Source organism: Haliaeetus albicilla, chromosome 2, assembly GCF_947461875.1.
Source record: "Haliaeetus albicilla chromosome 2, bHalAlb1.1, whole genome shotgun sequence".
NCBI classification, from domain to species: Eukaryota; Metazoa; Chordata; class Aves; order Accipitriformes; family Accipitridae; genus Haliaeetus; species Haliaeetus albicilla.
In genome coordinates, this window is record NC_091484.1 from 3,973,686 (window position 1) to 3,986,082 (window position 12,397).

Sequence of the window (12,397 nt, forward strand, 5' to 3'; positions counted from 1 at the left end):
TCTCTCCTCCCCCCAGCAGTGAGAGCTGCATCAGCTCATTCAACGCGTCTCTGGGTTGGGAGCTGTCTGTAATCTGGGATAACAGTCTCTATTCTGGGGGCAAGTTGACGACAGCATGCTTTTGAAACATATCCTGACCATCAATATATAATGTTTTCAACTAGAATTGATTGAAAACGCTTAATTTTTTTTTTTTTGGAAATATCTTTCCTTGGGACAAGTGAGACCAACAGCTCTGAGCTGGTAAAGCGTTTATAAACAGCGTGGGTCTCATTTTCAGGAAGATGTTCCCCAGGATCATTTATCTCAGTGGAAGTTGCAGACCTTTTTGTTAGTCTGAGCACTGTCTAACAAAAGAGAAATAGACGTGTGCTAGGGTACATCATCAATCCCTCCACACCCCTTCAGCACTGCCAAGTACTGCATGGCCCATCCGGCTCTTGCAAGCAGAGTTTCTCTATATGGTTGTGAAGAATTAATACAGCAAAAATTTATCTTCTTCAGGGGCAGACACGTGCATTTATAAATGCACACATCAAGCTGCTGCAAGGTCTTGATTAGCTACCATGCTGATAGTTCACCATTCATAATATGCCTGTAAATTCAGTGTTTTCCTAAAATGGCTCATGGCTTTTAAAAGAAGAAAAAAAAAATGGGAATGCAACCACAATGCATAAATTCACACTAACTGCAGACAGACTTCTCTACCCCTCTTGCTCAAAGCAAATGCAGTCATTACATAATTGATTGCTGCTTTAAGTGCTTTTCATATAGGAAAGCAAACAAGAAACAACAGTTTGTCCCAGTGTGTGCCTAGAGCTCTGTTTTCATGATTGAAGATAGGTTTTGGGTTTTGCTACGGATGGATGTACAATTCCATTCAGTAGACTGCTATATCGTAAATTACTATTTTTTGTGCTTGGAGTTTATGAAATTTTAATGTCTCATAGTTGCTCTGCTTTTTGGTATTGTAGATTTTTTTTTTTCTTTTCCTGTTCATTGCAGGAAACAGACCCAGTCCCAGAGAGAAGAGGGACACAACACCATGGGAGGAAAGACACATTTTTCACTGAGCACATCTCATGGTGTCTCAGGCTACCTGGGTGTATATCCCCAGACAGCATTAATGTTTAATTGCATATTTAAAATTAATAATCTGTTCTGTGTTCCTCTGCTTTGCTGAGGAACCTGGCCTGACGTGGCAGAAAGGCTGCACGGAGCTGTTTGTGTGCTCTTGCACATCTGTGAACAGCGCACGTGCATTTGGCGTAGGCGTGCAATTATCCTAAATTCTCTGAGAATCTGGACATTTTCTAATCAGTGGCAACTGCTAATATTTAATTTTGAACCACTCCTTGCAAAACCCAGTAAATAACCTGCCCCAGACTCCGTGAGCAGCGCGGTTGTTTCCCCACCTGTGTAATCTCTCCCGTCACTAAGGAAATGGGATGTCGTGGAGCTAATTTGTGCCTTAACGGGAGCTGCTCCGTCTTAGGGTCGGTGATCGATATCTCCGCCACGGAGTCAGCAATCCACTTCAGATGTATAACCGCCCCCCCATGCAAATGTCGTTTCATCAAGGACTGTCAACTGAACATCCATCGCCGTTGTTAAGGGCGGTGATTCTGTGGTCGCAGCCACAGAAGGAAGGGCATGCTGATGCGTTTCGGTTCAAGCTAATGCTTCCTTCACCCACGTCTGGGGGACATAGGCGATAAAACTAGGACTTAATTTGGCTGGCAAACACGGTAAGAAATCCAAAAGAAAAAAAGCAAAACAACAATTAGGAGGTTGAGGCTTTCAACCCTCACGTGGAGAACGTCTTTGCTCCCACATTCCTGCTTCCATCCCCAAGTCTGGTGGTGCCCCGGCAGCCCCAGCTCCAGGCTGACCCCCCCACCCCGTCCTGGCACGGGGGGATCTCGTCCCCCGTGTCGTGACTCACTCTGTCCAGTGACTGGAAGGGACATAGCAAAACATGAGACGCCGTATGTGATAAGGGAGCCAACAGACCACGAAGGCGATCACCACAGCACCTGCAAGGTACGAAAAGAGCTCATTACTTTTTGTGAGCGATTCTTCTTCGGGGGGTGAGAGAGACCTGTCTGTATGGTGTTTATCACCGTAAACGGTTTTCCTAAAGCCCCACTTCGTTCTTCTGTTGCTGTTGTGCAAAGAATGAATAACCCTGAGGGACAACCAGCCTGCAAATGTCTGTAAAAACAAGCATAACAGAAATAATAGAAAATAGCAATAAGCACGGGGGCAGTGACATTATGAACAAAAGAAGGTATGATGCAGATAAAGGACTGCTGATGCCTAGTTCAGACACTGGCTTAAACGAAACTCTATTTGCATCTGTCCTTTTGTTTCATGCCCTTCTGGCACTGGGTATTTTTTCCAAAGTACTCGCAGAGACAGTTAGTGTATGTTTTTCATCCAGGTAGACAGGGAGCCAGGGACACTATAATACCATTAGTTTGTTACACGGACCCACTGGCCACAGTCCCCGCGATGCTGGGGATCATTAAATAGCCCCAGGAACTGCTTTCTGGTGGCAGGGCTTGTCCTTTTGCTCTATATTTGTGCAATACCTGAGACAGTGATTACAAGACGTTTGGGTCTGGACATTGCCATAATAAAAAAGACTAATTAAAGGATAAGCAGAGAAAGACGGTATGGTTTTTTTTCCTTTCCAGGTTCCTGCCGAGGGACATCAAACAATGGAAAATAAAACGCAACAACTCTGAAGGATAAAAGTGCGGTTGGTAGAGTGCGTTTGTCAATCTAGATTAAAAAGTAGATATATCAGGCAATCAAGGGAAAGATTTATTTCCTTTTGTAATATGCATTTCAACGTCTGTATGAAATGACAGGATTCTGGCAGAATCCTAGCAGGAAATAAAGAAATCTCAGTTAAAACATAACACAATAAAAGACAAGAAGAAAATCAAGGCTAAATAAAATAATTATGTTAATTTTTCATCCCAAATTTACTCTACAGAGAATAAGGGCCGCATCATTCTTGTCCTTTATGTGACCCGTAAAGGGCTAGGAAGCAGCAAAGCTCTCTTACAGAGCTACGCACCACCAGTGCAATGCGGATTTGGCACACGGAGGCAGGCACTGCTTCTCCTTCTGCCTTGGGATTGCAAATATTTATGTGGAAATGTCCCAAACCCAGATGCTGTCATCCCACAGGGCCTATGCCACAGCTCATAGAGGAGATATGCAGAAGATGTGTTTCCCTTGAAAAACACGATCCAGGAGGAGGAAGTCTGGCTGCGGTTGCATCTCCCCATCACCATTACTCAGCCAAAAGGCACAGGGGAGACTTCAGTAACACAACAGGGGGGGAAGTGTCTGTGCCCTGTTTTTGTGGGTGTCATCACTAGCAGGATCACTGCCTAATTTGTACAGAAATTAAATAATTCCTGGTGTCCGTCTCTGTACTCACAGCCACACTTCAACTCCATGTGCTATCTCTTTTATTAAACACGTAACTAACAATGGAGACGGTTATATTCTTTTAGCATCAGCCTGCATGGTGTATGAGAGCATCTTCCAGGAATGCTGCAAAAGCCATTTATTCAATAAAGTTTTAGGCAACTGAAGGGACATGTTTTGGAAAGAAAGCTAGAGGCTCTGTTTTTATTCTCTTGTCCAAGTGACTTCATGATTTCAATCTGAATGTTTTTGGCTGCTATATGGTCATTGTGATTGCAGATGTAATTCATCACTAGACAGCCTGCAGCTCTTCGGACGCCATCAGGTGAATGAATTTGACCTGTTTCTGATCCTGCCTTGAGGACCTTTGCTGGGACTTTGATGGGGACAGCCCCTAAACGACTCGTGGCACAGGAGAAGTGGAAAGGTCCAGCAGGAATCTCGGAGGGAGCGCTGGATGCCTGCCTCGCTCTTCCACATTTCTGAGCGCCTGCTTTTGACCATCTCCAGAAATTAATTTCTCTGTTGGATGGACTTTTGGTTTGCCCTGCATGGGGCAGTCCACCCATGACTTCTCAGGAGATGCCTCCCAGGGGCCACAGGAGAAGCGATACTCTCCAGCCTCTCCCCCTCCATCCATCAGCACTGGGCCAACAGGAATGAGCCAACATCACAGCTCCAGTCCATCTGCTTCCCCAGTGCCTGTACAGGATTAGCTGGATTTTTCAGGCTGTGAAAGCAGCTTCCCAAATGGCTCCTGACACAAGTGCATTCGTGCAGATCATAATTTTTGCAGAAACCTCCATGCACTGGCACTTCCCAGCTGCTCACCCCTGCATGCAGCTCTTTAAGAACGGCAGGATCTGGATTCTTTCTACAGCCAATTTTAAGAGTCTCGCACATCTGCCTGTTAAATTTACCAACACGTTAAATGGAAGTGGTTTTCTCCTGGTAAAGGATCTCTGCTGCTGTTGCTCAGACAATGCTGTGCCAAATAATATGGAAGCAGGGATCTATAGCAGCAAAAACACATATTCAGAGAAATATCTGCTTGAGCTGAGCAAAGGAATAGTCAATTAAGTAATCTGTGGTAATTCTGTAATATCACATGCTATCACTCTGCAATTAAAACTCTATTAAACACATAGCTAAATGCATTGGAGACACTTATGGTCTGATTTGGAAATCCCAGCTGGGTAGCACGCTGTGCGGTTCTGTGCCACCAGCCTCTGCCGCACAGATTAGGAGACCCTGACCTGTATTTGTCACCCTTAATCCGTATGTTTCGATTTTATCATACAAGGGATCAAGCAGATTTAGGGTGGCAATCCTGCCCTGTTGGGTCCCCTCCCCAGGGATGAATATGAAACGTGGGAATGTGTTAACTTTTATCTAATACAGAATGAAAGTGTCCTGTTCTCCCAGATACCTGGTGCCTTTTGCTGCTGTCTTGTGCCTCCCTGAGCACATGCTTATCAAAACGGATGAGTTGTAAAACAAATGCTGGGCAAAGTGGCTGCCAAAATGGTTTTTTATCATTGTTATCAGCTTGTAGGACATGTTCTCCACCATCAGAGGCTTGACACAAGGGTTTCTTTGGTGGAGTAAGATGGAGCAGGTCAGCCTGCTGGAGCTGAGCACTGCAGGGGAAGGATTCGACCCAACGCGTGATGGAGGTGACTCTCCAGGATGGTGTTTGTGAGGTCGGAGATTCCCTGCCTCTATTTTTTGAACTAAAAATAAACCAGACCCATCCCTCACTTCTAATGAATTCAATGCGGTGTTAGTAGGAGCAGGGCTGCTCCATGAACTTCTGATATTTCCCACATTTGAGCAAATGAGGTGCCAAACCTGCGGATTAGCCCAGGGCTGAGGAGTGGAGAGGGGACCCGAGCAAGCCGACGCCAGCGTGCTGGGGATGCAGGGGAATGATCCTTCCACTGAGCTGCATCTTCATTTCCCTTCTAAATCAATCTCCCAATTTAAACATGTATTAAAACCTGAATTATTGCATCCTGTGGCTTTCTATTTTGTCTTATAATGGCTCTATTCTCTGCCCATTTGAACTGCATCCCAAGGAAAAAGGGGAGAGAGGAAGGAGGAGCGGCGAAGGACGAGCCCTTGTTTGTTTATCGTGCAGGAAGTCCTGCAGAGGGAAACATAAATTTTGAGTGACATCTTTTTCATTGTGCAAAAGAAGATTTAAACTGTGCCAGTCTTGATTTTCAGACTAAACTGGATGTGGAAGCAATCCTGGAAGTTAAATTATATTAGATCGCACTGAGTATTTTATTTTACCTCGTGTGTATCCTGTGGCTGAGGCTGGGAGACAGCCCTTCTCCGGGGCCAACGTCTCGGAAAACTCACGTTGGGTTAGCATGAGCATGGAGCAATACATCATGTGTAAAAAGACCACGGCGAGTGCTCGGTGTCTGGTTTGACTGAGCATGGGAGCCACACTTGGGAGGGATTTTCAGCCCCCCATCCTTCTTCTGGGGCCATCTGAGGCTCAGCGTGACTCAGAGCACCAGGACAGCGATGGGTAACGTGCAACTGCTGCCGGACCCCAGGGATCTGCTGCAGTACAAAGCATTTGGCTGGTGTTTTCCTCCTCTCTTTAGCTCTCCTGTCCCCAATGGGGTCATGCTGAGTCACAGCCCTGTGGCTCCGGGGTGGCCCTCGGTATCCCTCCTCCTCTCCTCCTTTCTTTCCAGGAGAGGGAGAAAAGAGATGCTGGTCCCTCTTTTAACCTCCACTGTTGCTAAGGCCTCCAGAGAAGCTCAAATCCATCCTTCCTTGATAGTTTTGTTCAGATTATTTTGGCCAACTTATTTCTTTTTCTATGTATTTCAGGGAGAGCTGAAACACACACAGCTGGGGAAGAGCTTCTTGTAATTTCTGAGCAAAGGCAGGAGCTGTTTGGGTACGTACTGACCCATCTGAACAACACCTCTCAGCCTTTTCTGCATTTCAGCTCAGCAGCAGCCGTGTATCTCCAGCAGTGCCCAAGGAATGCATGCTCCTGCTGGTACTAATAATGTATATAACAGTGTTATGGGGCTCATGTCAGGGATTTGCATTAATGCTGATTTCTGGAGAAACAGTCCTTGTGTATTCAAAACTCCTGGGTTTTACATACTTATTTAGCTGATGGCGTTGCAAGAGAATCTCTCCCAAAGAGGAGCACGTGTCACCATGCCATTTGATATGAGAGATGGTAAAAGCTGGGCCAAGTGTAGATGTAGCTGGCACTGCCTAGTTAAACCTCGAAGCACTGTTTATATTAACATGAGGCACTACGTGACAGGTCCTAGGCAATATTTATACCAGTGGGCCCCAAACTAGGGGTTACGGGAGCTGCGAGGGTGGGTATGAGCCTAGTAAAATAAAAACTGCTTATGCTGGTATTTGGGTCACAAGGTTGCAGAAGAAAGGATTTCCATAAAAGTCGATAACCAGCGGAGATTGGGGACCACCAGTATGCACCAACAGTACTCAGGAGAGCAAAGAAGGAGAAACTGGGAATAGCAGTGGGCCTGGGGAGCCGTCAGCTCCTTTAGACACCACTGAAAACACGCAGCATTTGCTGGATACAATCCCCCTGTGCTCTTGCACATATTACTGAGCAGTGTAAACATTAGATTTGACTCCTTAATTTCCATTCCCAGCAGCCAGAGATCTGCTTTTTATCTTTCTGTATCATTTTCTTTCTTTTTTTCCTACTGCGGGAGGAGTGTCTCTTTTTTGGATTAAGGGGTAGAAGATGCTATCTTGCTTGAAAGGAGCCATGTTCCCCTAAATACTCTTTTGTTAATGGCAGTGAGACAGCAGAGTGAATAGAAAAACCTTTTGGCACGCAAAACCAATGTATTTTACTCTGACTGTATTCTCTAGTCCTGATTTTCAATGGCTTCAGCTGACAAATTTGAAAATGGATGTGAATTCCTGCCCCTGCTCACTCTGGTGATTAAATTGTACACTGGCACTGGTTTCATCCATAAGGAGCAAGGCAGAAAATGAAGGTTAAAGCTAGCCCAAGAACAGGCTCCAAAAAGCAGCACATCACTGCTGACCCAGTGCAAACTTGGGTCTCTTCCCCAGTTTCCTTCTAAGGTAATTATTTTTTTGGAAATTAGAGAAGAAGTTGCTTAATTCCATTTACACTTCATTCATGCCCTTCCCCCCCAGGATGTCTGGATGTTTGGAGGAGAAGGAAGAAGAAAGAAAGAAAATTTCCCCGTTGAAGGATAGATAAGAGCTCCTGTCTTCTCCTCACCAGGTTCAAGGCTCTTTCTATTTGGTAAGATCAGGTATAACCCAAACTGGCATCCTCTGCAGCCCCTTTCTTCTTTCCCCTCCAGTTTTGAGCTTCTCGTGTCCTTTGTTCTTCCCAGAATGGTTTCTGCTCCCCAGAGGGACCCTGGGGCTGTATTTACTGCATGCTTCTGCAGTGACTCAGGCCCTGGCCAGACCTTATGTTTAAAAACACATCAGTTAGCTTTTTAAACACTCACATTGACAGGGTTTAACACCAGGAAAATCTGCTTGCTGGGCATGACCAGCCCTAGAGTTTTCTTCAGAGATGCAGCCACGAGAGCCCGAATCCCAGCCGAAATGTCTTGCCAGCTGGACCTGCAGTGCCAGCGAAGGGACACGTCTTGGGAGAGGAGAAAAAAGAGCCTCCGTGTCCCGAGAGGTGCAGCCGTCATCCCTTTCTGCTCCTCAGAGGGTGTTTATAGAGCGCTCCGATACCGCTCTCTTTATGTCAGTTGGCAGGCTGTAAGGTAAACCTACGTGTACGAACATATCTGGGAAATATATACAACTGTTATATAGCTAATTTATCCTCCTGAATTTCGATATGACGCTTCAGCTGTTAAACTCGGCTTCCACTCATGCTTAAAGTCACAGGGGTTTTGCTGAACTCCACTGGGAGTTGCTCAGACTTTTTATTAGGGATACAAACTGCCATTAATTTAGTTCCTTTCTTGCAAAAGAATTGATTCATGGACAAATCTGACTTCCTTAGAATATGAAGGAAATGAAATATGACTGTTTAAGGAGCAGATTTTCAGACTGGTGCTATTCTGTGTATTGTGGCTGCAAAGTATTAGCTGTTTCTTATTCCTGTTTGTGGGAGGGTTACACTAAATCTTATAGAAATATTCTCCTCCTGAAACGGACAGCTCAGACTTGGAACATCACTGAAGAGAAATGAATGAACTCTTCAAAATGTTTGTTCAGAAGGGGAATTACTAATGCACAAATTAATGAAAAGCAGGACACATGGATATTTCATTAATACTTGGCCTTTGTCTTGTATAACTTGAAGAAATGCAGAGAACCCAAAATCTTAATAAAAAATTCTTAGATGTTCAGTAAAAAAATATGGTTTGACTTCATCTCCTAAAAAGCATCTTACTGAGGCATCACTCAGCCAGCTGTGGGAGACTGAAGGATATTCTTTTAATTGGTTAAACCTCTCTAAGTGCTTTATAATTGCTTTCACTAAGCAGCTTCTGTAACAGAGCAAATGCTACCTGGAACTGATTACATTTTAATAGGCTTAGCCAACATCCACCCAGGGACATGCAAAGTCTCCCCTCGATGTCCATCAGTTTGTCTCAACATTGTTATCAGAGCTCAGCTGTGCCATTCAATAACTCCTTCCTTCCATCCACGGTGGGAACGGATCCCACAGGCAGTCGGGGAGGTGTTGAGGGTTGCTCGATGAGATGGGGAAGACTGATATTGCCTCTCTGTGTCTGGAAACAGCATGCCATGGTCTGGGCAGTGTACGTGAGGTTTTACCTGCTGAAAGCTGCTTGTTCTGAAGGGTACGTGTGTACATGTGTGTTTAAGATTTATTTAGGATGTTATCAAATGATTGGCCTATCAGGCTATGCGATCAGAGAAGCTTCACCCTTCCATGAAGCATCACGCAGCATCCAAAAGACTCAACTTCCCAGCACTACAATATAGCCAAGGAATAATAACAAAAATTGGAGGTGGTTTACAATTGGAGAAATGGAAGGAATATCAGATGGATGCAGGCGGGTATGAAACCTCTTGGCGGGAGGTATTTTTAGCGGCAGCGCTGGTGCAGACCTTGCCCTGTTACCCTCACCAAAGAGCTGGGAAGCTGCCAGCGCCTCGAGCTCTGAATTTGGATCCTCACACCTGGTGAACGCTGACAGCAGAGAGGGAATTACAATCAGAAATCACATGCTTAATGAATTAATGAGGTGGCTGCCAGGCAGCAGGGCTGACACATTCCTTGATCCTGATCTCCCTAACTATTTTGTACATGACCAAAGTCAGACAGAGCCAGGAAAATACATAAATGCTACCAAAGAGGAGGAAAATGCTGTTGTGGACGTTTTGAATGAAGCTGTTCGCCTGGCTACTTTTAGCTCCTATTTCAATGTAAATAAATACATAATCTCAGTAGATCTGGAGGAAGGAAGGAAGGTGTTTGCTGCTCTGATCTCACCCAACAGCTCTGCACACCATTAAATGCAAAAATTTCTTTCCTGAGTGCTAGTTTTACAAGTTCTGAAACATTTCACCCTTCAAACAAAACCAAGCTCTCTGTACTTCAAGCCAAAGTTCACTTTTGGAAATGGAAAATACTTTGACCCCCATGAAGCTCTGATTTCAAGCCAACAGTTTTATTAGCGTGGACAAGTGTCATTTTTCTTTTCCTATCCTCTTCCATAAACTAGCCCGGATGGTGTACGTGGTTTTGGCTGCCATTGATCCGAGGATAAATCATGTGCATCCCTGTGTATTTTTTGCTACTTTTCAGACAGCTCCAAGGCCTGGTTTATTAAAAAAGAAAAGTTGCAAGGAACAGGTGACAAAAGTAAATGTGAATCAAGCACCTCCAGTAATCAAGTGCATCTGAAAAATGAAATGAAGCAGGATTTCACTCACACTTGCTAGATAAAAAAAGCCTTTGTGCATGATGCGGTGAATCACAGACAAAACTGATGGTGGATTTCTTATTTGCTGGATCTTCCTCAGTCCAGAAAAGAAGCAAGAGGCTGCTCTCTCATTGCCTTCCCAGCAGGGAAGGGAGCTCAGTCCTGCTGCTGGGGTGGTACTGCAGAGATGCCTGTAATATCTGTGCATCGCTGCCCACGGTGCCACGTCTGACCCACTTTTGCACCATTTCAGGCTCCAGACAGAAACCCTCACTTTTGCTAACTTGTCTCAGCTTTTGCAGCTCATAACAAAAGCAAAAACTTGCCTGGGGAAGAAGAAGAAGAAGAAAATTAAGCTTATTGTTCAGAGAAAGAAGGGCTGGTTTTCAGTGCCTCGGAGGAAATGTGGACCTGTTGGTGAGGGGGTGCTTTTCCACTACCCCTGAGCAATGCCCGGGGAAGGGCACGTGTAAATTTAGGTCTCTCTCTTTTTATTCATGAGGAGCTCTCTCTTCTTGATGTTAAGAGAATATGCAATACTAAAAGGAGAGAGGGAGGTGTGAGATGTTGTAGTGCAAGTGAGAAAAGGCAGCTTCTCACTTAATGGTAATAGGCAGAAGCGTCGAGAAACAGAAAAAGATAACAGGGGACCGAGGGACTTGCACGGCCCCATCCTTGCAAGCTCAGTGCCGAAGCAAGGCTCGCTCCTTATCCCCTCATGGATGATGGTTGATCGGGGCGCAGAGACAGTCAATAAACACAGCCCAACGAGATAATTATGGGGAATTTAATGTCTTCTGGGTTTTTCTCTCCTTTGTCTCAGTAGGCATTTCCCAGCGTGGTGTTCGAAGCTGGGCTGCATGTGGCAGCTTGCCTATGGCATGAGACTAGCATCCCTCGTGAAAAACAGCTGGAAAAATCTCATGGAGGTTCTTGGTGCCTTCTCTAGGGATTTCTTTCCTTGTTGGAAATGTGGCCTTGGCCAAAGTGCTTCAGCTACCAAGAGCTTTGCCATGAAAAGCACAGGTCAGAAAGCTTTCTGCTAACAAACTCTCACCATCTAATGTGCACGAGGACTCTCACAGTTTAAAACCAGTACCAGCATCCTTTGTTAGATTTTTGGGGGTACTATTTTTGAACAGCTTTTGCTTTATCATCTGTCAGTTTAAGCTACCAGATTCTTTGGTCTTTTCCTCAGCTTATTTAATTAAGCCATCCAGTATTTTGAAGTACAGCTCAATTCCTGGGTGCAGGATCTTTTATTTAACCTTTATCTGAACCAAAGCTCTGCAGAAAAAGAAAAGGAATAAAGTGATATATGCAAGGCTTAAGTTGCTGTTGAGTAAATCATTAAAATGCTGGTCTAGTTTTGCTTTTTCAGAGAGTCTCTGTGTGTAAGCAAGTCTGTTCTTTAGCTTTACATATCAACAGGCAAACGCAAAAGAAAAGGATTATTTGTGATTACCGTAAATGTGGTTGGTTGGAGGAATAAAAAAAAATTAAATCCCTTTCTGTCCTCATCCATGGAGATCACAGTTCTGTCTAGTTTCTCCATGAAGTTATGAATACCTACCTGAGCAGTTCATAAATGGCCACTTGTGCTCCCAGCTATCAATGTTGTTTGAGACACTGCATGTGCAAACGTGAACCCTTGATTGCATGTGAAATATAGATGAAGGTATTCTCCAGAACAGGGCTTGGGAATTTGTCTGAAATGTGGTTAGATAGCCAGCCCTCAAAGGGCTCCAAAATGTAGTTAAAAATCACATAAGAAGCAGCAGCATTTTTTTTACATTTCTGCTGCATACCAATTTGGCTCGGGGCAAAAAATGTCTGGGTTTGGATATTGCGATTAGCTGGGTCAGAGTCTGCAGAACTTTGGGTGCAATATCTGGTGGGAGAAGGTAAGTACAACTCACAGAAGGGTACACACGTGTCCCTTGGGAACGCTGCTGAGTTTATAGTGAGACATTTGGCCCCCAGGAAGGGCAATAATCACAGTCACCTTACCCCAGAGCTGAACA

General features: G+C 44.7%; 1 protein-coding gene across 1 annotated transcript in view; it reads right to left on the minus strand.

Moving 5' to 3' along the window:
• The window catches only part of NTSR1 (neurotensin receptor 1), a 69,951-nt gene that overhangs the window by 5,173 nt on the left and 52,381 nt on the right, over positions 1 to 12,397 (minus strand). The window contains exon 3 of the mRNA XM_069803718.1: positions 1,946 to 2,036. Within this exon, the coding sequence (XP_069659819.1) occupies positions 1,946 to 2,036 (91 nt within the window). The remainder of the gene's footprint in view (positions 1 to 1,945; positions 2,037 to 12,397) is intronic.